Here is a 26,414-nt window from a genome sequence, read left to right on the forward strand (position 1 = left end):
AAAATTTTGAGAAGAAAAAGTGGTAATGCAGCTAGCTTATAACAAGGATAATGAAAATGAATAGGTGGTGTTACAGTTTTCATTCCTAGTGTTTTGTTTTTGATATGACATGCATGGAATTTTAAATTGCACATATTCATTGCACTTGGTGTAATGATTTCTAAAGCTAATTCTGAGAATCTTTTTCAACATTTATAGGGTTGAACTTGGGAACTTAATCTTATGTGAATGTTATTACCATTTTATTCTGGAGTGCAGATACCTTCTTTTCACTTCTTTGGAGAATCCAATTAAAATTTCTCTTTTTCCTTTTCCTACCTTACTTTCACAGACTTAACTTTTTCCTTTTTCTTGTAAAATTCAGATCCCAATTGTAAGTACTATTAATATTTTCCTCATACATATTTTGTCCTTCCTTGTATTTAGTAATGACTGACATTTTCTTCAATTTGTATTATGTATGTTATTCTTTTTTGGTTGGTGTTTGCTTGAATGCAATCCTAAATATATAAAAATATTTCTTTTAATGTAAGACATATAATTATGGCTTAGATTTATTGACTTGTTCTTTAAATGTTAGAATACTCATGACTTTTTTTTCTTTAATTGGCACCTATAAAACATGTGAACAAAGTTTAAAGAGATAAAATCTTCTATCCAAAATTCATATCAAAATTTGGAGGTATTCTTTGGGAATACCTTACTTAGTACTTGTTCCTTCCTCTTAGTAAAAGAAGGTAAACACACAGATATCTGTACTGTTCTTTCAGTAACATTTTATGGTACCAATTTTAAGTTATAAAAATGATTGTTAATTTTTGCATTTATGAGGCAGGCATTTCTTTCTTAAAATTACTGAGGTAGTTAATTATTCCTTAGTAAAAGTTTAATTTTTTACCACTGTTTTGTAAACCTTGCTTGACAGTAGATCAAGCTTCCCTGCCAGAATTAAACTGACCTGGTTCCTCTGTAACTTCCCACCTGGTCATGTACTATTTATCTAGTTTACCGTATAACTCACAGCAGGGCCCCTGTACCATGCATAAAGTGACATTGCCTTAGGAAGCCTTTCATGACCTTCCTCAGCCCCATCCCCAATCTAAATTAGGCCCTTCTTATCTTCTCTGTATCATCCTGTTCTTTTCTTTCTTGGCTCTCATAATAGGTTTTTATCACATACTTTTAAATTATTCCCTTCTTTATTAAAAGCTATTAGAAAATACGTTTTATGAATACAGAGTCTGTATGTATACCAAATGCCTACAATAGTGCCTGCCACTTATTAGGAGTTAGACAATATGATGGTTGAATGAATGGTTAGTATTGGATTGTGTAGTTGGAAGGCATAAATTTGTATTGCTAGTAGGTATGGATAATTGCTCATTTAACTAATTATGTTATGTTGCACATATACCAAAGGATGTTTGGGTGCAATGGATAAAATTTCATGTTTTAGAACAGTTGAGGCCATAGATAACTTACTTTAGTTTTAATTTTAGCCTTAGAAAGTTTATGTCACATTCCATCTCTACTTACCCGTAGAATATTAATTATAATACAGAGAGTCTAATCTCTGTAATTGATTTTGTATCTCTTAGGGGATATTTTCTTTCAGATTAAACATTTTTTAAGACAGTTTTATATGGCGACTTGGTATTTAAATGCCACGTCTCATCCAAGTAAGCAGTGTAATGTATTTCCTTTGTTTATATATCTGTGTTTCTTATAATAGAACTCTTATATTTTGTTCTTGGTGATTATAGGTTTGTGAATATTGTTACATTCAGTGCCCATAATAACTAGAACTGTACATGCTTACAGCTGCCTAGGGTTTGGGTACTCATTGTACATTCGTGCAGTTTCAGTCAACTAATATATTAACTACTGTTTTCCAGTCTATTATCTTAATGCTTTGTCATTATATATTGCATTTATCACTAACAAAAGATAATTTGTCCTGTTATGCATTTATTTTATAGATGCTCCTGAGGTTTCAGTAACAGGCTATGATGGGAATTGGTTTGTAGGAAGAAAAGGTGTTAATCTCAAGTGTAATGCTGATGCAAATCCACCACCCTTCAAATCTGTGTGGAGCAGGTAATAATGTCAGATACTTCTAAAGAGAAATTATATAAAGTGAAAAGTATTCTTAAATGCATAATTAATTTTTTTTATCTGTGTAATACATGATCATAGTAACAGTTGAAAATTAAGCATTTCTGAGTGTTCTCTTGTCCCACCTCTCCCCTACCTTTCTATCCCTGCAGTTCTGTTTCTCAGAGGCTCCTTTTTAGCAGTTCCTTCTGGTAGTTACCATCATAGGTCTTAAATTGCTACTTCTTAATACTATTTATTGACTATTGTGGCAGATGAAAATTTAATTTTATATCTACCCCTTCACACACAAACATACCCATACACATATTCCTACCTTTATGAGTCCCAGTGAAATTCAGCTACTTTTAGTTAAACTCTGTAGTCAGTGTTTGCCTCCCTATGACAAGTAAATACTATTTACTGAGAACTAAGTAGTATACTGGAATTCTGTTTTCTTTTGTCTAAGATCTTTGTTTTCCCTGAGGCTAAGAATTCGTAGCCTCAAAGAATATCCTTAATTCTCTTTATCTGTGAAATTTCAAACTGTTCTACTAAGATTTTCACTCATTTTTCTCAGTATTTAGGGCCCCCCTTTAGTCTTGAGACTTGTATCTGTCAACTGTGTATAATTTTCTCATCTTTTTGGTCATTTCCCTCCTTTTTTTTTTTTTTTTTTTGGTTTACCAGACCTATTTTTTGTATACTAAATATCCTTTCTTATTTTTCAAACAATTTTTTGTTTCTCCTAGATTTCCTTGATTTTTTTTTTTCCCTAATTGACTTACTGATTTAAAATATTTTGGGGGTGTATTTAATTTCTAAGAGCATTTTCTTATTTCTCTGTTCTTTTCATAGCATTTTTTTCTTATTTTATGGATATAATGTCTTTTTGTTTTTTCCCAAGAATACAGTACTAACATTATTTCCTCAGAGAGTTTTTTTCTGCTTCAAGTTCTTTTGTTTTTTGTTTGGTCTTTCATTTTGTAGATATTCCTTAATTTTCTCAGTTGTCCAGTCGTTTCACAGTGATGTATTAAAATAAAATGCTGAGTGGAAACTCTGTCTTTAGAGTGGGAATTACTCATTAGTAGATTCCATTTAGAGTGATCAGGTAGAGAGGATTCTTTGCCTGGAGAAGCTTCAGATGTCACTTAGGAAGAGTGAAAGTCTTTTTTTTCATGGCCAGTTTTCTTTTTTTTTTTTTATTGAGTATATATTAATTCATTCTTCTTTCTTTTTTTTTTTTTTAATTCATTCTTATTTCTAAATCAAAAGTGTCTAGTATCTGTACAGAGTTGAGAGGAGTCCATTATTTTTTTTCAACTTTCAACTAATCTCATTAATTCTTAGCCCTCTGCTTCACTCTGGCTTTCTGTAGTACAGTGAGTCAAACTCCAAATCTTGGGTTCTTTGGAGCACATTGGCTGCCTTCCCATTCATATGCCTTCTGGAAGCACTTCTTCAGCCCAGAGTAGAGTTTTTCAGCCTTGGCACTATTGACATTTTGGGCTGGATAAATCTTTGTTGTGGGAGGCAGTCCTGTGAATTGCAGTATGTTTAGCAGCATCCCTGGCCTCAAACTATGCCCCTCCTCCCCCAACCCTGTAGTCTCCAGACATGCCAGTTGTCCCCTAGAGATAAAAATCAATCTTGATTGAATGGCTTAAAGCATGTATTGTTTTTGCCATCTCTTTTCCGTCTTCTGAAAGTTTGTTGAAACATCTTGTCTGATGAATTGTGTCTTCTGTTTTGTTTTTCTTTGTGGGTTTTTAATAGCTTTCAATTCCTTTACCCTTGTTTTAGGTGGGATTTTGTGGGAGCAAGGAAACAGTATATTTGATACATCTGTTGTCTTTAAGCAAAGATACAGTTTTTAAAGTAGAGAAGGTTTTTTTCATTTACATTTTCCTAAAAGTGAGAAACAGTCTTTGGTTAAGATGTGTGATAGGTTATTTTTAAAAGTTATACATTCTGAGTTCCATTCCTAGATGTCTTTTTGAGTATGATGCCTAATCTCTCTAATTTTGTTTCCTCACTGATAAAAGTATGTCATAGAGTTGTGAGAGTAGAGACAATGAATATAAACGAAGTAGCATAAGTGAAATAGCATAGAAAGTGCTTAGCATGTCATTTGCTGTGAGTTTAATGTGATATTTAGATTTTTATGACTATGGCTTATTTGAATAAGCAACTTTAAAGGATTATAAGCCATTTTTCTATTTCTCAGAATTAAAGGGATTAGAATTTGGGCCTCAAAGTGCAGAGAGATAATTGGTAAGATTTATACACTCCATATTCATTCTCACCCTCCTAGAAAATGTTCACCTTTTGAAAGCGTGTGCTTGTACTAGTGTTCTTTTCAAAGTCTTCTTAGAAGAAGGCTGGGTGTTTCTGTTTTTTAAGCCATGTGAGAATATTATCTTTTTTCTTCAGTGCTAAATTGAAGTTCCAGCACTGTAAAAGATTTTGATTGTTCTTTTATCTACTACCCTGGGATTTGAAGAACAAAATCATTCCTCTTATGGTCCAGTGTTGGTTTTGTTTCTTTCTACCTTTTTATTGGTTTTTTTTTTTTTTTATTCTTATTCCCTTTGTAATTAGTTGTTGGTCTTCTACTATATACTTAGATCATTGAAAGCAAGAACCTGATCTTATTTACTTGTGAATCTCAGCAGCACTAACAGAGTAGAGTATGATTAGTAGTAAGCTACTGGTAACTAAGTAATGGATAGCCAAGTGAATGAATGAATGGACTTTTTGAAAATCTTAGTTCAAACCATAATACTTGAGTGCCTGGGTTTGCTTGACTTTTTGTCCTCTTAAAAAAATTACTCATGGACTTTAGAAATAATTTCAAAATAAATTGGTGTATTTTTTGGTACCCTAAATTTGGCGATATGATGTATAACAGTATACTTAGTTCCATTGCAGTGAATGGCTTTAGAGTTGCAGTGGGATTTTATTCTTATTGTGGTTTATGCTAATGTATAACAGGACGTCTTAGAGCCAAATTAGTATAGACATCTATTTTTAAAAAGTTTTTATTGATGCCAAAATGGTGTCTTGGTTTTTACTGTCCCAGATGCCCACCTTAAAATTAAGATTATTTTATAAGAAGACCCTTTTTGATGCTTTAGAAACTAATCCTCTTTGGATGGGGCATTGTATAAATTTGCTCAGTATGAAATAATGCTGTTTAAATATGTTACAGAAGGTGCTAAAACATTACTATGTACTTAAATGTGTTGACTTTTCATCAAGGAATTTATAGATATATCATGAATTGATGTATTCACTGAGAATTATTTGTAATTCCTTTGATACTGTATGTCTTCAAATAATACATTTTTCTAATTTTCCAATTTTCTGAATTTGAGTCTTAAAATCACACAATTTTTTCTCTCCTTCTTTCCCATTCTAATATGTTGGCCTACTTCCACCTCTGTCATTTAGTATTTTGAAAGAATGGTTATTTATTTACTTTTTGTTTTTCCTGAAAGAGTGGGTATTCTTCATGGATTTTTGTCTGTTCATTTTTATTGACAATTCACATCTTATATGCTTTCATTTCATAGTGAATTTTACCTAAAGAATGCCAGTTCTTTTACTAATATCTCAAAAGTGTGGTATCTTATTTAAATAGCTGTCTGTGAATAAAGTCTGACGATATGTAAAATAATTTCATGCTTTTTAAAATCTAGGTTAGATGGACAGTGGCCTGATGGTTTATTGGCTTCAGACAATACTCTTCATTTTGTCCATCCATTGACTTTCAATTATTCTGGTGTTTATGTCTGTAAAGTGACCAATTCCCTTGGTCAAAGGAGTGATCAAAAGGTCATCTACATTTCAGGTAAGTTACTATCTACTGGTGAAATGAGTTAACGAAATTATTCCTGTAACAGCAGTAATAATAACACTATGTTCTCATTGGCAATTTATATTTGCTAAGATACAGATTCCTCAGTGTGAGGTTTTCCAAATAATCTAAAAGAGATATAATAAAGTAGCCCTGCCTGAAACACATATGTAAAGTGCCATTACTTAAAGAAATGTCAAAGAGTCTATGCAATAAGCTTATATACATTTTAAGACCTTTGCATATAGTTAATTTTTCAGTTACATAGTATTAAGTATTCCTTTTATAGATAGTGTGTACCTTTCTAGGTTCTCTCATCTTTACACCGAGAACATCTTTACATTGGGTTTGTTTGTTTATTTGTTGTTGGTTGTCACTCAACACAAGTGTCTCATAAATAAAATGGGATATTGACTTTGATGACCTGGCTTATTAAAGAACATACTTTGTCACTCAATATGGAACTCTATCATATTGGAATACTGAGAGGTTAAGTAGGAATGCTATTGAAAATGTGCTAATGAAATAAAATTTAAGATGTTTCTTATTACCAGGCCTTAAGCAACTAAGAACTTAGATTTTTCACATCCCATTTATTTTACAAGGAACATTTCTGTTCATTTGACTGAATATATAAATTTGGATACTCACAAAATACTGTTAGAGCTAAAAATACATTTATTCATGGGTGTGGCTATAACAAATTATTAATGGAATGCTCAGTTGTAAAAATTATATAAAATATTTCGAGCATCTCCTTATTGGCTATAAGAATATAGCAATCTTCATGTCTAAAAAATGGAAAATTAAAGGAAAAAGGAAGAGAACCTTGAGAAAAGCAGGTTTGTATGGTAATTATGTAATGGATATAGCTAAGGTTTTTATCTCTGTTCTGATCTAAAACTAAGTAAGTTCGATTTTTAGAGAAATTTTAAACTTACTTCAATGTTATATTCTCCATCTTTGATCCCTCAATCTAGAAACAATCCCTCATATTATTTTCTCACATTTCCCACAATTTTTAGTTTTATGCTTAACTTGTGTACTTATTATTCATCCTCACATTTAAGCATTTTGCATTTGCTTCATTTACCATTGAATACTCAGCACTTAGTGCCTGGCACATGATAGGCATGATGCAAATATATTTTTGCATGAATCTCACAGGAAGCTTAGAGCTGTGTACATCCCTTGCTAGCCCTTTCTGCCAGCAGCAGTGCTTTAGTGGAAATCAGATTGAGATTAAATATTAGTTTATTAGTCTCCCTTTCTTTCCTTAAAGGTTTTTGTTTCGGTTTTTGTTTTTTTTTAAGGATCTTAATGCCACAGGGAATGTATATTTAAAACGTAGTTACCTGAGGAAGGCTTACTTTTTGTTTGTGTTTCTGTTGTATAGTTTGGTATGGGATATTATTTGTAAATCTCAGGCTCAGTGTATTATTATGTAATCATTTAAATACTGAGGCTCAATTTGGGCATTCTTATATATACTGATTCTGTTGATGATATCCTAAATTTATATCTTTTGGCATTGTGGGTCCATTTCCCAGTACTTTTGACTTACGTGTCCAACTGCCTATTAAAGATCACTAACTCTTTGTAGAAATATAATAGGCATTTATGGCTTAACATTCAAAACTGAGGTCCTGATCTTCTGCCCCTTGCCCTCTTCCTCTAACAGTCTCCCTCCTTTCTTCTGTCATTGGTAACTCCATCCTTACATTTACTCAGAGTTTAATCCTTGATGCTTATTCTTTTTTTTTTATGAATATAATTTGTTGTCAAATTAGCTTACATACAACAGCCAGTGCTCATCCCAACAAGTGCCATCCTCAAAGCCCATCACCCACTTTCCCCTCTCCTCCAGCCCCACATCCACCCTTACTTTGTTCTCTGTATTTAAGAGTCTCTTGTGGTTTGCCTCCCTCCCTCTGTTTGTAACTGTTTTTCCCCCTTCCCTTTCCCCATGGTCTTCTGTTCAGTTTCTCAAGATCCACATATGAGTAAAAACATATAATATCTGTCCTTCTCTGACTGACTTATTTCACTCAGCATAATACCTTCCAGTTCCATGTGTGTTGCCACAAATGGCATGATTTCATTCTTTTTCATTGCGAAGTAGTATTCCATTGAATATATAAATCACATCTTCTTTATGCATTCATCAGTTGATGGACATTTAGCCTCTTTCCATAATTTGACTATTGTTGATAGTGCTGCTATAAACATTGGGGTACATGTGCCCCTATGCATCAGCATACGGTAAATTCCTTAGGTAAATTCCTAGTAGTGCTATTGCTGGGCCATAGAGTAGCTCTTATTTTTAATATTTTGAGGAACCTCCACACTGTTTTCCAGAGCAGCTGCACCAGTTTGCAGTCCCAACAGTGCAAGAGGATTCCTGTTTCTCCACATCCTCACCAGCACCTTGATGCTTATTCTTGATTTCAGTTGTTCTCTCATATCTCACCCAGTCCATCAACAGATCTTCCATTATGTCGTATGCAGAACCTTACTATGTCTCCACTTTTGTTGTGAGTATTCTGACCCAAACCATCAGCAACCCTTACTTCACTATTTTTTGTTTGTTTGTTTGTTTATTATTTTGAGAGAGACGGAGAGAGAAAGAATGTGTGTGTGTGGAGCAGGGGAGGAAGAGAGAGGGAGAGAGAATTCCAAGCAGGCTTTGTGCAGTCAGTATAGAGCCCAATGAAGGGCTTGCTCCCATGAACCCTGAGATCATGACCTGACCTGAAATCAAGAGTCAGATACTTAACCGACTGAGCCACCCAGGTGCCCCAACCCTTACTTCACAATTAAAACAGCCATTTATTCTTTCTACTTTTAATTTATCCTTAGAAGAGCAGCCAGAGTGATCCTTATAAAGGACATGTCAGATCATGTCATTTCTCTCCTGCAAACCTTTTGTGGACTTCTCATTTTACCCTCAATTAAACCAAATCTTTCAATGACTATTATAAGGGTCTGCACATGCTCTGGTCCTAGATTATCTCTCTGACTTCATCTTTTATTATATCTCTTGCTCCCTCGGCCTTGTTGCTAGCTTCCTTGCTATTCTTTGACCATAACAGGCACATTGCTACCTCAAGAGTCTTTGACATGCTGTTGCTCCTGCTGGAAAGCCTTTTAGATATCCTTACACCTCTTTCCCTCACTTCCTTTAGGTCTTTGCTCAAGTATCACCTTCATAACTATATTTAAAACTGAAAATTGAAACTTTTTTATCACCCCTTTACTACTTTCTGTCTCCTTCTCTGCCTTATTTTTCTCTACAGTATTTATGGCCACATAAATGTTCATATTTTATTTATATGCTGTTTTTACTTCTATTAGAACATAAGTCCTTTCATCTGTTTTAATCACTACTATGTCCCCACCATCTGCAATAATTTTTGGCATGTGATAGGTGTTTAGTAAACTTTTCTTGCATGTATGAAAATATTTGTTTGAGAAGAAAACCATCAGGAAAAAATTAAAACTCCAGAATGTGCTTTTTATGTATCTTTATTTTCTTTGACAAGGTAAAGAACATAACACTGGTGATAAACTGTGCACATTTTTTGATCATCCTCTACTAAGTCTCATAAGAGGGGGAATAGAATATTGGGTAAATATGAAAAATCAGTTAATTATTGCTAAGTACTTCAGAAAGATAGCATTATAAGATGCTTTTCTTTAAGCCATCATCAAGAATTAGACTTTGCCTTTCTATCCAGAGTCTTTAATATTTAATACAGTATACTATGTTGAGTTTAGTTAATTTTGCTGAGAACTTCTTGGAGGATATTAAGTATCCTAGATATACTACTGCCTTTCCAAAATGACTAATAAAGCCTAGTAGGCTTTTATCAGAATAAAAAGCCATAATTCACTAAGAGCAAACAATCAAGTTATTGATCTTTTTTATTGTAAGTTACATAAATAAATCCTTTTCCCTCTAGGGAAAAAAAAATATTTACCTCAGTATTAAAATTGGTATTTTACAATTTCAGAAATGATTTTTTAAAATATTTATAAAAGGAACATATCTTATGACTGGAGACTAAAAGATCTAGTCAGACCAGAGTAGAGTTAGCAACTCTGTTTGAAGGAAGTTGTAATTTTCTAATACAGTTCATCCACATTGCTAAGTGTAAGATTTTGGAAGATGTGATTGATCCAAGATTGCAATATTCAATTTCAGTTATTCCTCATGGAGGTACAGTGAATCTTTATACAGTACTAAATGACTGCTGGAAATTGTGTTTTTCTAGTTGTTTTTGGTGTGTGTTTTTCCCTGATACTTCTTACTTCTCTTTGAGACTAGAGGAGCAATTTTTTTTTAACATACTTTATTGTCAGATTGGTTTCCATACAACACCCAGTGCTCATCCCAACAAGTGTCCTCCTCAATGCCCGTCACCCACTTTCCCCTCTCACCTGCCCCCCCATCAAACCTTAGTTTGTTCTCTGTATTTTAGAGTCTCTTAATGGTTTGCCTCCCTCTCTGTTTGTAACTTTTTTTTCTCTTTCCTCTCCCCCATGGCCTTCTGTTAAGTTTCTCAAGGTCCACATATGAGTGAAAACATATGGTATCTGTCTTTCTCTGAGTGACTTATTTCACTTAGCATAATACCGTCCAGTTCCATCCACGTTGTTGCGAATGGCCAGATTTCATTATTTCTCATTGCCAAGTAGTATTCCATTGCATACATAAGCCATATCTTCTTTATCCATTTGTCAGTTGATAGACATTTAGGCTCTTTTCATAATTTGGCTATTCTTGAAAGTGCTGCTATAAACATTGGGGTACATGTGCACCTGTGCACCAGCACTCCTGTATCCCTTGGGTAAATTGCTAGTAGTGCTATTACTGGGTCATAGGGTAGTTCTATTTTTAATTTTTTGAGGAACCTCCATACTGTTTTCCAGAGCGGCTGCACCAGTTTGCATTCCCACCAACAGTGCAAGAGGGTTCCCGTTTCCCCACATCCTCGCCAGCGTCTATAGTTAGAGAAGCAAATTTTTATGTATCACATACATTCCCCCATGCCATAAACTCAAAGTATATTGGTATACAAATCTTGACTTTTGAATCCTGTTGATTTTAGGACCTAGGCATAATATCTGGCATAAGAATCCACACCTAACTAGCAATCTTTAAACTTTAGAATTCCTAGATTTTGTTTAAACAATTCATATAAGTGTAAAAGAAATAAGAAATCAACAAATTATTTTAGCACAGTAATTATTAGGCTAAAATATGCTTTGTAGCTACAGAGGCCTTACTGCACTAATTTGTTTTCCTATTTGGCAGAACTCATTAATTTGAAAAACGAATTTCTTCATGTGACTGTAGAGAACTGAGTCTCTACTAGTTGATTACCTTTGTTATATGCTCATTTATCACACATTCTACAAATAATATCAAAAAACAATGTTTGAAAAAATAAGGAATGCTGTTGGAAGGGATTTTAAATTATGATAAATAAGTAGCTGTTAGTGATTACACAATAGTCCTTTTGTTTCTTTACGCAAATTCTAACTCTCATTGTAATTATCTTGGAGCAGGGCAAGAATTAGAAAGCATGAATAAATGTTTTGGGTACTTGTCATATGTCCATTGCTTAAAATACAAAATAAGTATTAGCAACAGTCCCTCTTTCATGGAATCATAATAGTGAGGCTATGCTATTTTTAGCAGTGTTTGAGGAGGGGATGGCAGGTTAAAAAATTTTTAGAACCACTGACAAAATTAAATAAAATTTTTAAATAGGTTGTTGTTGTTGTTGTTGTTGTTGTTACTTTTTTTTTTTTTTTTTTGGTAGTTAGATTTTCTGAAAGCTGTATTTTGTTAAATCTGAGTTAAGTAGTAGTCATCCATCTGTGTTTACACAAAGAATGTTGCAAGTAGAAATAAATGTCAGTGATTTTTTTTTAAGGATACTTAGTAAAAATAATGAGTTATATATATTTGTGCTTGGTGAGAGCTCAGGTATATGCACTGTTCTGAGAAAACATTTCATTAAGACCTATCAAAAACTTAAAATCTGTGTGCACAAAAATGTGTGAATTACAAATAATTATTTCAGTGATTTGTACTTCTGTTTAAACCTGGTGATGCCAGTTTATTGTACTTTTTTCTTTTTCTCATGAGTTGCCTTACAAATGATTAATTTTTAATTAATTAATTTAATTTTTTAATATCCTGGTTCTGTGAGGTCGCATTATATGATAGGAGGCTTTACTTTTTACTACTTTTATACTACAAATGATTCTACAATTCCACAATTTTTTTTAGGATTGAGTTTGTTCAGCTAGTGAATAATATGGTCTTACAAATTAAAACTCCTCTTGATTCACTTACATATAATATGATGACTAATACTCACTTCAAAGTACTTGACAGGATTGCCTGTTATATTGGTTTACACTCATAGGAAATTAGTTATACTGTACTTGTTAAATTTTATATTGTACTTGCTAAATTTTTACCACATTCTATACATACGGCATTCCGTGATGAAACCTGTTTCAGTAAGTATTTTTCTTTAGCTTGTAATTTTAGAATAACTTACCCCATGTAGATTTAGTATTTTTCTAACAATCATTTTTTTTAAAAGCTCTATCAGTACCACTCATTTAAAAATTAATTGTAGGAGATTATCATTCGGGTCATTTGTTTTTTATCAAAGAAGAAATTCAAGATTTTTTAACTCATCCTTTCTTCAAACTCTAGAGTTTTATATAACATGACCTACAAATACCACTTAATTGAGAATTAACCAATCTTTAATTTTTACTATTTATGTTTAGTTGCTTTTTAATATTAATGGCTATTTACTCTATAATCTAATGGCAATACACAGGATCATTTGCATCTAATATTTAAGTATTATTAGAATGTTCTCTCTAAAATATTAGCTGCTCTTTGATACTTCATACTAAAGTGATGTGACAATAAATTTTACAGATACGGTTGAAATTCTTCAATTTCCTAAATGTTCAGATATCTTACCCATGGGATATAGACATGGCGATGACATTTTTATAACATTTGATAACATGTTTTTACTTTGTTTTTGTCTGTTAGTTTCATTTGATGATATAGCCCATTTGGCTAACACAGTTTAAATGTATGCTTTTTATTTTCAAATTACTAAAGAATGATATGTACTACATATGTCCTTCCTAAAAATTAAAAGTTCTCTTTACTTAAGGAAAATATTTTTGAGAGAATTATTAAGCCAACAGCTTGTACTATGGCCACTTAACAAGAATCTATAGTTTTTCATTCTTTTAAAGATAAGTTCAGATCTTACAAAAGTAAAATTAGGTCAATATGGATATTAAGAAACATACTTTAATTTTTTTATTCTTTCATTTTATTTCTTTGTTCTTCTGGCTAAGAAAATGTACATTTGGATTACTTAATTTTTTGGTATCGTAATTCTTAAGCCAGCTGTATATAGGACATTTAAGTAATATTCTTTATTTAAAAAAAAAAAAAAGTATTCCTTGGAGTACAAGATCATGCTAAAGCTTTGAGTAGAATAATTCAGGATTTACATCATAGACCATTTTATATTCCTTTTACCTCATTGGTAACTGACTAAATGCCAGTTTCCTTATTTTTTAAAAATATGTAAGTACCACCACATTCTGATCTTAAGAATGAAAAACTATTATTACTATGAATATATATTCATTAACTGTGCTGTCTTTTCAACTTGCTGCCAAATCAGCCTGCATTGACATTCTTTGCCTTTCTGTGTCTTGTCTATCTTTACTGTTTCCATTAGATCCTCCTACCACTACCACCCTTCAGCCTACAATTCAGTGGCATCCCTCAACTGCTGACATCGAGGATCTAGCAACAGAACCAAAAAAATTGCCCTTCCCATTGTCAACTTTGGCAACAATTAAGGATGACACAATTGGCACAATCATTGCTAGTGTAGTGGGTGGGGCTCTCTTCATAGTACTTGTGAGTGTTTTGGCTGGAATATTCTGCTATAGGAGAAGACGGACGTTTCGTGGAGACTACTTTGCCAAGAACTACATTCCACCATCAGATATGCAAAAAGAATCACAAATAGATGTTCTCCAACAAGATGAGCTTGATTCTTACCCAGACAGTGTGAAAAAAGAAAACAAAAATCCAGTGAACAATCTAATACGGAAAGACTATTTAGAAGAGCCTGAAAAAACGCAGTGGAACAATGTAGAAAATCTCAGTAGGTTTGAAAGACCAATGGATTATTATGAAGATCTAAAAATGGGAATGAAGTTCGTCAGCGATGAACATTATGACGACAATGAAGATGACTTAGTTTCACATGTAGATGGTTCCGTAATTTCCAGGAGGGAGTGGTATGTTTAGCAACCACTAAACGTGACTTACCTATGTACAATGTTTCATTCATACTAGTTGATCATTTTCAGATTGTTCATACTTTTTCTTGAGGAAGAATAAGCTTTTTCAACTTGATTTTCAAGCTTACTTTTTATATTCTAATTTGACAAATGAAAATGTAAAATCTGGGTTCAATGTATCTGAGCTGCTTTACAATTTTTTTTCAATGCTGTACTACTGTCTCAAGATTTAAATTTTAATGCAGAGTACTTTATTGGTCTGAGGCACACAGGTAAGAAGAAATGTCAACATTAAATGTATGACTTTTTTGGTACAAAAATTAAAAAGGAAAAAAAAAAAAGGAAACTACCTTGGCATTGTGTATTAAATGTTTACCTAAGACTATAATCTCAAGTATAATGTTTGTTAAACATATACCTCTCAAAATTTATCACCACTAAATGATACTACATGAAAATTGACTATAAAACTAATTCAAGAAATGTTTATATATATTTTTAGTATACAAAACTAAATATTCAGCCTGATAAAACATCTTTCCTTTTCAAACATTGTTTTCTAAGTTTCTATATAAATGGAATCTTTACCTCTGCATTTTAATGAGCCTTGCCATAATTACTGTAGAGTGGCTTTTCAAAGATATTTTGTTGCACTAAAACTGTGGTAGTAAACTCAGTGAACATGCTGTGTGGAAGAGCCTAATTAGCTGGTCAGTATTTTTGTCCAAAATACATACAAGAGTTATAATAAAAACATGCCTTTTAAACGTAATTATTACATTTTTTTTCATCTCTGGAGGACAGTTCTTATAATGTCATACAAACATGGATTTGGGTACATTAAGTGGCATACATAGTTCTGTTTGAATGCTTTATGTCCTAAATATAAGAATAATAATGAAAAGATGGTACGCAGTTAAATGTAGTTCAGAAAGGGCATTTCAGTATATGGAAAAATATGGGCAAATTAGTATTGGAGTACAGTTTTTAGAAATGAGATACGTCAGCCAAAAATCCATACAAAGAATTTTCTAGCCCATCTTGTTTTAGTTATCTACTAGTGAATGTTGTTCAAACGGGTAAATATACAGAAAAATTAGAATAAACTTGTAAATTTGAGGTTTAATGAGAAAAATATGAATTATAGAACCAGTCACTAGCACTTGCTGATGTATATTGGCAAATCATCCCCCTCTTCCTCCTAAATGTATGTATTTGTTTCAAGATTTTTGCTTTTCCAATTAAAACTGGAAACATCATAAGGTTTTTTGTTTTGTTTTTGTTTTTTGCATAATTCATTAAGTCTATTCTTTCCAAAAATCATGTATCTTTTGAAAACGAAATGTTACCTAAATCTTCAAATGTGGATGGATCTTCTTTGTGAGGTAATTAAATTGCTTCTACAGTGGAGTCCTATAAAATTGTAATGATGACAACTATTTTGAAGCCCAAAGATGTTGTTTTCTGTTGATGATTCATTTGAAAAAAAGAACTGTGTAGAATTGCCTTAGGTATTTTGCCAGGAATCGAAGTGGTTAGTAGGAGAATCATAAATAAATTATTTTGTTAATAAAAAGGCAAAGTAGGTACTTTTTTTTTTTTAATCCCCCAACCGCTCCACTCCTGATGATCCTCGTCGAATCTAAAGGAATGTTTTATAGGACAAAATTCTAACATGTTCATAGAATTTTGCGAGTAGTCAAGGCCTTATTCTAAACAATTGTAACATAATTTCCTCTCTTTTGACTATCCGTATTTTGTGGAAATTAGAAACCTCTTTTATTTCTCTTCCCGCTTACACACGTAGTATAAGACTGTAATATCAGCAGAGGACACAGGTAAGCTCACTGATATCTTGTTAAAAAATATGTGGTTTTAATATAATTAACCACTGATATACAAATATTAAGACTCTTTGGTCCAAGTCATTGGAAGCAAAATTTTATTGATAATACCCTGTGATTAAAGTGGACTTTATTTTTTAATTTAAATACCAGCACTCATATGGCCACAAGAAAGATGGATCTAAAATTTCTTGCCATAGAAGATAGGAATTTGTGGCTTTTTGTTCACAATTTCATCTTTAGAACAATGGTTTGAAATGCTATATGAATCTGAGCAGAATAATCACTGTATAAATCTCAGTGGTTCTTGAGTATAATCTGAAGGAAATATTATATTTTAAGAGCTGTATTACAAAAATATAAATATCCGCTTAGTGATTATGACCTTCCTTTTATATTGTGGCCGTTGTGTGTTTAGGGTTGTTATTTTTTTCTATTTTGTTTTATGATGGGAGAGGATGACATGGAAAACGGCAAGTGAATGTTTGATACCTTCTGTATCCTTAATATAAATCATTTGACAAACTAAGATTTCAAAATTTTAAGAAGCTGGTACTAGTTAAGACTTTCTGAAGCATTGCACTGCTGTTTATTAGAACTTTGTGTTTATTTACTGTACATAGAGACTTATTTGTGAACATGAATAGTCATATCAAATAAACTTTTGTTAAATTAATTTTTGGATATCAGTGATGTACACAGCTAATTGATAGGTACATAGGAAAATCCTTTTATTTTTTTTGGAAAAGATAGAATGTTTTACTTTATTTTGACGATGTTTATGTTTGTTTTTTTTATTCTTTGAACTGGCTTTTCATTTTTGTATTCACTTTAGGGTTTTCCTTCACACTGGTTAAAATATTTCAGTAATGCAGGGATGATGAATGCAACTTTTATTTTGTCCTGCCATTTTTATTAAAATATAATTAAAACTTTAATAGGCTAGGGGTAAACTTTAAAAGTTACATTTGAGAAGTACATTATAGTTGAAATATTTAGTATTTTACCATGTGCCTAAAAGGTTTCTATTTGATAAGTCTGACATTAAAGAAACCATTAAGGTTTTTCAGTAGTAAGTATTACTTCTGATAGCCATATATAGGAACGTTTTCTAGAGATAACCCTAGCTAAATGTTTAGCAGAAGGGCTTGTAGGAAGTACAATGTATGAGTGCAAAAATTGAGATAAATGTAACACTTTCATATGTGAAAACATCTGATTTGAGTTTGATAATTGCTTTTGGTAAATACTAAAGATATATGAATAAGAAGTTGTGAATGTGTGGGAGTATTGTGTAAAATATAAGAAAGGAAGAAATGGTACGCATATTGAATTTTTAATTCAAATAGAGGAATGATTTACAGATTTAATTGTTCTTTTCTGTTTGCTTGTTAATTGGAAATGTATCATCCATAAGAATATGCTCCTTTCTCAAATTTTTGGTATATGGAGTTTGGATTTAATTTTAATTTGATTTGTATCAGTGTTTTTTTTGTTTTTGTTTTTGTTTTTTTTACCAAGTTATTTATCAGGTGGTAGCCCCTAATAGCCATGCAACAAATCTTTAAATAAAAGTTTTTAAAAAATTCTTTAGAGGCATATTTCTATAACAAGCCTATATCTCTGTATTACCTTTCTCCTTGTTATATTATCTGCTGAAGAGTGTGTGTGTGTGTGTGTGTGTGTGTGTGTGTGTGTTGTGTGTATAACCCAATTTCTTATATTTAACTAATGAAGTTTTTGTGGGAATTCAAAACCTATTTTTATTCCTCTTCCCAAACAAGATTATATAAGGTTAAAGGACACGGTTAAAATTTGAGGGAGCATCTAAGTTGGTAGGTTAGCCATTATAGGATTTATTTTTAATTGACTACTTAATTCCTATTTCCTATACACATTGTGAATAACATTCTGCACAATCATGAATTATCTGTTTCTCCAGGCTTAGCAGTTAAAACAAATTTTGAATATTTTTGCTGCAACTTTAACATAAATTAAATTTTACATACTGGCTTTCTATTTGGAATGAACATTTCATGAGATGTTTTGTAAGTTGGCATTTAGGGCTTTTCACTTATTACTGCTTTCATTGTAAATGCCATTGTTTCTGATTGTAATCACCTCCCTGTTTCATATCTCTTATGTTTAAAATAATACTTGTTTTCCTAAACTTTAAATTATTTAAGGCAAGCAGCAGTTGTTTTGTTTTTATTTTTAAATAGCATACAGTGTGGATTAAGTTTGGTTTCCCTCTTGTTATTCTAATGAAAATTTATGCATGAAAGAATCTCTGTAATAGTGTACACAGGGTATCAACTATTCTGTTTTTAAAAATGCTTTCTGTTTAGTATTTGTTTTCTCTATTCCAGTTAGCTGCAGTTTTATTTTTTTTTATTTCTGTTTTGATTTTTGTACCTATCTACTTTGAGTTGAGTAGGGATAGGTTTCCTTTGCTGTATATATCCTTAGGGGTCATTTCTTGAACCTTGATAATAGTTGTTTTATCATTTTCATTTCAATTTATGAGGATAAAACTTGATTCAATTTTGATTTATCCTAGGTTACTTACCTTTCTTGCTGCTGTTCTGGCTAGGTACTGTGGGTGAAGCAGAGTGAAAGTGAGTTTAATAAGATAACTTTAAAATATCTTTAAAACTTGAGAAAATAATTCAAGGCCCATTTCCTTACATCTATGATATTTCTACATAGACATGATAACTAATTTCAGTCTCAGTTAATGAGAAATATCTCAGGAAACACCTAGTCTTGAAGGGACAGTTTGGTCTAAAAGCCAGAGGTAACTAGATCTAGAAGACTGGCCTCTCTTTTTCAAAAACATTTTCTTATGAGAAATTATATGAAAATAGGACAGAATAATGAAATGAACCTCAGTGTACCTGCTTCTGTTTATTATCAATTCATGGTCAGTCTTGTTCCATTTAAATTCCTATTCACATAATCCCTCCTGCCCTTAGTTTATCTGTAAATGTATCAGCATACAGCTCTAAGAGTAGAAACATTTAGGAAAAGTAACCACAGATTTCTTGTACCAAAAATTAAAAATGCTTTAATATTAAGAATCCAATGAGTGTTCAAATTCTAATCACTTTTTTTGTAGTTTTAATTAGTTTCTAAATGTGACCCATACATTGTGATATTTTTAATATTTTTAATCTATGTGTTCTCCATGAGGCATTTCCCACTCCCTTGATTTTTCCCTTGCAATTTATTTGTTGAAGAAATGGCTTCATTTGTGTCCTGCAGCTTCCCAGTTTGGATTGTGCCAGTTGTACCTCTGTAATTTCTGTAAATTGTCAGATCTAGAACCTTGATAAGATTAAGGTGTAATTTGGATGTGGGGGGCAAAATCACTTCCTAAGTGGTGGTATCTTCTATCAGAAGGCATATAATACCTGCTTTTCTTTTGATATTAGCAGTCATTAGATGCTCAAAGCCTAGATCCAACAGGGAACCTACTTGATGTCTAGGTTTATTAACCCTCTTCTTTTACCATACCGTGTGCTTTGATGTCTGAATAATTATGACCATACTGCTTTTACCTGAAATTTCCTTTCTACACTTCACTGCATTCAAGATCCAGCTCAAACCATGTGATGGGAGTGTGCTTCATTTGTTTTTTTAATCATGATTTTGTATTTTTGATTCAGTGATTCAAAGGTTTGATTCCATGTTCAGATATTTCGATACTTGGTTTTTATTTTGATATTTGGTAGCTAAAATGCAACTTCTCAAAAACAAGTAGATTTAAATGGAAGAAGTACATTGTTGGGAGCCTTAACAGTTTTCATCCCAACTACTGTTTTTAGAGCTAGTCTCCTGTTCAGAATGTTTGCTTTTTCGATGTCTTGCTAATCACAATAACTTCACCCCTCATATTAGCTATTATTTTAGCACAGTATGGGTTTAGTGTGAGGTTTATGGTTAATAAGAGTGAATGTAAATCTTTATTTTATTTGGTCTCCTAATGTGCTTCAGTTTTTTGGTTGACTCATCACTGATTATATGGCCATGGTTTTGCTTCATAATGTAACTGATAAAATTTGTGTATTAAGAGTAAGATAATTGCATTGCTGTTTTAAGGGATTTTGTCATTATTTGTGCCTTCATAGTTGGTGTTCTCTTCATTCTGCCAATTCTTTGCAGGAATGACATCTATTAAGAATAAATGCTTCCTAGTATATAACATGGATTAGCACAGATCCTCTCATGTTCCTCTGTCACCCGGGGCGTCCATGTCGGCCTCCTTTAAATTCTTGACTGTTCGTTAAATCTAGGGTAGTTACTAGTTCACTCAGCTGAGCTCTCATACATCCGTAGTGTGTCACAAGATGCTGGCTCTGCTGAGAGGGGACAACAAAGTGGATGTGTAATTGTTTGATTTCATTCTGGAACTATCCCATTCCATACTATCCATGGGATTTTGTAGATGCCTTGTGTAGCAAGTGAACACCTGATGTTTGGACTAAGTGAAGCTACCAGTGCCAGTCCGTGTATTATATACTAGCACCACATTTATTTTGTAATTATCACTTATCCTAAAAAAGGGGATAAATGATAATAATCTCTTTCTACATTGGAAAAAAATATTTTTATGGATTCTGTGATCCCACTTCAGGGATTTTGCTCTCTACTGTGACGATAGGGACTATGTAAAATTCATCCTTACATTCTTGGCACTTAGCATGTGCCTGACACGTTAGGTTACTATTGGTAATTTGTTGAATGAGAGGTGACAACACCATCCCGACCCAAAGAAAGGACATTTATTAAAAAGTAGTGAGATAAATATTTCGATGGATATAATGAAGTAGAAGGTGTATTGGAAAAGTAAACATTAAAAGTGGCAATTGAGGGGCACCTGGGTGTCTCAGAGGGTTAAGCTTCCGACTTCAGCTCAGGTCATGATCTCGAAGTTTGTGAGTTCGAGCCCCACTCGGGCTCTGTGCCGACAGCTCAGAACCTGGAGCCTACTTCAGATTCTGTGTCTCCTTCTCTCTCCGCCCCTCCCCTACTTGTGCTCTGTCTCTCTGTCTCTCAAAAATAAATAAATGTAAAAAAAAAAAAAAAATTTTAAAGTGGCTATTGAAAAATAAAAGTGAGATATATTTATGGGGAAAAATTGGTGATACAGTGATATGTATTATAAGAGCAAATAAAAGTTGAGAAGATAAATTTGTAGGGTATCACATTAATATGTGAATCAGGTAGTAGAACCACTGAAGTTTTGGTGAAGGTAATAAAGGAAAATAGTTAATAAAGGAAAATATTTCCATTAATTGTTAGGTCTTGGGTTTGAGTGTGTGAAAAGGGCCTGTAGATTTCTATACTCACCCGTTTCAAGTGGTTTTTAGCAAGTTGCTATGTTTTGCTGTGTAGAATAGTATTTATTTTTTTCAAATCTTGTCAGATGTGAATTAGGTAAGCATATTTGAATAGCTTCAATATATTTTTTATTCGTATGTATCAGTAATAAAGACAAACTTAAATTCAGTTTAGTAGTTCTATGTATATTTTTTTTCAAAAATAATGAAAATTTTTATGTCTGTATTAAGTTTCTTTTGGTATGATGTGTTAGATTTTTGAACATTTTCCCTAGAAGACATATGCATGATATCTATTATGGGCAGTAAGCTTTTTGTTGTATTGGGGAAAGCACTTTTGTTTTCTGCTGATTGTAAGCAGATAGTTAAGATTTAGTAGTCTGTCTCCTTAGGTGATGGTAATGTCATGTCAGTCACTCAGTAAATTAGCTGAATGTTTAAAAATGCCAAATTTTTATACATTTGCTTATTTCCTCCTTGTAGTTTGATTGTAATATAGAGTAGATTATGTGGGCAGAGATGTGGAGGAGGCAGTGTTGTAGCTAAATTCTCAATTTTCATTAAAATTCTTTGACTTGAATACAAGAAATTTCAGCTTGCTCTTTGCTTTTCATACTAGTGTTCATCACCGGTTAATATCGTAAATATATTCTTCTTTGTTTTTTCTCAGTTAGTAGAAGAATCAGAAAAGGAAACATGAAACCTATCCCATTTATGTATTTAACATAATCAATTTGCTTCTGTAGAATATCCAGTTGCTAAACGGATTCATATGTAGTTTTTCTTTGATTTGCTCTTTTCAGTACTTACTAGCCTGGTTTGATACTAAGAAGAGGTGTACAAAAAAGAAAGGAAAAATATGAATAAAGAATGAATGGAACTGGGTGAAATAAATATGCCCAATTTAAGATAGAAGGAAGAGTCATCATAGTCTATACAAAGTCAACTCAGAGTCCCAGAGCTAGGATTTATAAGACTAATGGGACAGAAGTGGATAAATAGACCATAATTTAAATGTTCAGAAAATAGTGTCTATTTGGACTTGAGAATTACTTAAGGATATTAAAAATAGTACAGAGTTGGAAATTACCTTAGGATGTGAAAAGTCTGTGATTATATCATTACAAAACACTACCAAATTTAATATCTTTATTAAGATTAAATGAGAGGTTTTCTTGGAGGTGTGAGGTTTGATGAATGTATAATGATCTGTGCATTGAAAATCTTACATTCAAAGAGTAACCTGAGTTTTTCAAAAATAATTTCAGAAGTATTTAAAAGTATTTTTATAAATATGGTATTAACTTTGTCTTACCATCAAGATAAGAACACTCAAATTTGAATTCAGTACACTTGGGCAAAACTGATAGGGATGCTTTTGATCCCTCAGCAAAAGAAAGATTTCCTTTTAAGAAAAACCTTTAGAAAACTAGTGGAATAGGTAGCGTATTTGACACTTAAGGATTTTTTATTTATGCCACTGAAAATATATATGACCTTGGTCACATAACCTTGGGTATGTAATCTTAATAGATTTCAGTTGGACTTTTAAAGACTGAATACAAAGCTATAATGTATATGGTTGGAAAAGTGATCGTGTAGAGTAGAAATTACTCCTAGGTCATTCCAAATCTTTAAACATTGACAAGAGCAGAGTAGTATTTGACTGGCTTGGATTTCAAACTTTTTCTCACGTAGCACGTATTCAAATGGAGGTAGTAGGGATTAGAGAAATGAGCAACAATAGGAAGATAAACTAGGTGTATTAGCAAATGAGAGTAAGATCCTGAATGACTAAACTGGTTATATTGTTTAAAATAATTGTATATTTTACTATTTTTAAATCCTAATTGAAAGTTTGAAAGTTATTGAAATGAGTTACTTGCTACTCATTGATGTAAAGTTTTTAGTCTAGAATGAGACTAATAAAATGACTCATTAATAAAGAATTGTTAGTTTGCTAAAGAAATTTTTATAATTGGGAAGGAAGGAAATATATTTTTTTAGCAATCTAAAACAACATGCAACTCACATTTTAATAGATACAGAATTGGAAAATACTTCTAAATATGTATTTATATGGGAATACTATGATGGTAAGTCCGTGACATATTTCAAAACTGATAACTGCTTTAATGTCTTCTAAACTTGCCATGTCTGGTCCCAATGGTAATTGCAATTATTTAGAACTCTATGTGAACGCCTGTTTAAGTGAAAGCTAAGAGTTCTTCATAGGGGACCCGAAAGGAGAGTCTACGTTAGATGTGCAGTTGTATAAAAACGTTTTCTCCCAACAAGGGCATAATGAGGGCTTCTAGCCTAACCCAGCTAGCTTTATTTCACTTTCTGTTCTCTACTACTAGTTGATGGAATGACCTTGGGCAGAATATTTAACTTTAGAGCTGCAATATAGAAGTTTATCTTAAACATCTTTCTTACTGGTTAGAAAGATAAGACAAAATTGTGTATATTGAAGGTACTTTGTAATTACTCAAAATTAATGTTGCTGAAATTGTCAAAATAATGCACATAAGGATTGTTTTGTCATATCCATAGTACTTACATTTGAAAATATATAGTTGCAATAGTTTTAGTATATTCCCTTATTTGGATGTTCATAAAATAGGATGACTTAATTTTTCAGTATTGTATGACATGATAATTACTAAATATGTTTTTAAAATCCTTTTTTATAAAATTTATGGTGCAGACTGGGAAAGAGAAATTGGTATTTAGAAATTATGTAGTGTGTTTATATCCAGGGGATAGGGAAGATTCTCCATCTAATTTTGTGGTAGAGACACTGTCTTAAGTGTACTTTGTATTAAATGTTCGTGAATTAAGGGAAATTATCTGCAACAAGTGCTGTTTTTATAATACCTCTATTTAAAAACTTATACAGTGTCATTTTTTGCCATATTTGTTAGATCTGGGATTTTGTGTGTGTGTGTCTTTGGTTTGCCCCTTCTTGAAAGTTTTAGTTTCTTTAGTAGAACTTCTTTTATATTTTACTCGAATAAAAAATGGTAAATGTATATATTGTTGGTTAACTCAAAGAATAATGAAAAAATGTTTTATCTCTTAGAGTAAGAACTTAAAATAGCTTTCATCCTTTTCTCTATCGTTTCTTCTCCAGACATTCTTTGACCATAGAAAATAGATTCACTCGTTGCTATCTGACTGGGGATATTATTTTCATAACTTGAAAAAAAGGAAAGCTGGAGTGCTAAGGTGACATAAGGAAGGAGGGTGTTAGCATAATCCTACAAAAAGTACTGAATCAAATTTGAGGTCCTCTAACAAAGTTCAATCAGTCTTTGCACATTATAGAAATTAGGGTGTGCAAATTCAAGAACTCTTTTTAAAATTGTTTGAAAAGCCTGATTTTTGTTACTTTACAGATGTTCCATTTAAGCAGACCTCCTCCATAGCCGTAGCTGGCGCCGTAATTGGAGCCGTCCTTGCCCTTTTCATCATTGCTATCTTTGTGACTGTGCTGCTGACTCCTCGAAAAAAGAGACCATCCTATCTTGACAAAGTGTAGGTAACTTTTTTGCTTGTGTTCCACATTCAGTATGAGTCAGTCTTTGTATCTATCTTTACGGCTACTCGTATGTAAAATGTCTGAGGGATGAGAGTAAAGATACTGTTAGATCTTTGTGAGCTGACCATGGTTTAATCAGAATGTACTATTTTGGTGTATAGTGTCAAGAGGCTGTTGGAGACAAATATATTAGACATCATTCCAAATGATAACAATGATAAATTATTTTGTCCTGTCTTCTGAATAAAAATGCAGGTCTTTGAAGAACTGTGCTTGAAAGAGAGATTCAAAAAAATCTTAGACGTTTAATTGCATCTCCAGATTGTATATGTCAGTCTTATGTATGGATTGATCTTAACCTTCAGCCGCCAAGAGCTATCAAATACATTGAGTTTTAAAGCTTTTTTTTCTTAAACAATTTTGGTTTTGGCGAATTACAAAGTGTGCAGTTTGTTCACTTAAAGAGTAAGCAATGTTTTGGGCCAATCATTGAGATAGAATTATAAAGCAGATATTACACTTTGCTGTAGAATCAAAAGACAAATGTCCTAATTCATTTAATTCCATCAACAGCTTTGTTGCTTCATCTATGGAATGTGAATAATATTTTCATATTTTTCCTCCTTACCTATAGTTGTGATGAGTAGAATATAATAATGTTTATGAATCATGAAGTTTTATATAAGTGGTAGTATTATGTGCTTATTAATATTTTTATATTAGGAAATAAGTCTGTCTCTCAAAGAATATATTTCTTCTGTCTTCATAAATGCTGTGTGTGTGTGTGTGTGTGTGTGTGTGTGTGTGTGTGTGTGCGTGCCTTTCTAATCTGGCACAGTTATAGCATAGATCTTCTTGGATTAGAGACATCTGAGTGTTAGTCTCAGCTCTGTCATGATTAAAGTAGTGGTATGATCAAGGACAAGTCACATCACCTCCATGAGCCTCAGTTTTCTCACCCAAATGGTTGATGGTTCCTTGGAGCTATGACTTTGCTGTGATTTTCATGACATGAAAAGAAATAATTACTTTTAAAGGACTATAAAGTACCTTTTTAGTGCAACACCTATATCACTGGTTCTTTAATGTTCATAGTTATAATAATTTATAGTTCCAATAACTTTTATAGTTCTTTAATATTTCAAGAGTAACTAGCATTTGGTTAACTTTATTTTAGCTCCCAAGTTATCTCAGGCTTTTGTGTAATTTCAAAACATAATCTTTATTTGTTGTTTGAATTCTGTTCATTTAAAATGTTATTTCATGTCCACATTGAGAAGCTATTAGACCACAGAGAATTTGTAATTACTTTGGCTTCTATAGATTTCATTCTCTTTATTTTTTACTATAGG

The 26,414-nt window shown here is 32.4% G+C and overlaps 1 protein-coding gene across 1 annotated transcript in view; it reads left to right on the plus strand.

The window, feature by feature from the left end:
• NECTIN3 (nectin cell adhesion molecule 3) overlaps positions 1–26,414 on the plus strand; it is a 125,313-nt gene that overhangs the window by 47,017 nt on the left and 51,882 nt on the right. Inside the window, exons 4-6 of the mRNA XM_049628153.1 lie at positions 1,980–2,097; positions 5,799–5,950; positions 24,920–25,058. Coding sequence (XP_049484110.1) covers positions 1,980–2,097; positions 5,799–5,950; positions 24,920–25,058 — 409 coding nt within the window. The remainder of the gene's footprint in view (positions 1–1,979; positions 2,098–5,798; positions 5,951–24,919; positions 25,059–26,414) is intronic.

This window comes from Panthera uncia, chromosome C2 (genome assembly GCF_023721935.1).
Source record: "Panthera uncia isolate 11264 chromosome C2, Puncia_PCG_1.0, whole genome shotgun sequence".
Lineage (NCBI taxonomy): Eukaryota > Metazoa > Chordata > Mammalia > Carnivora > Felidae > Panthera > Panthera uncia.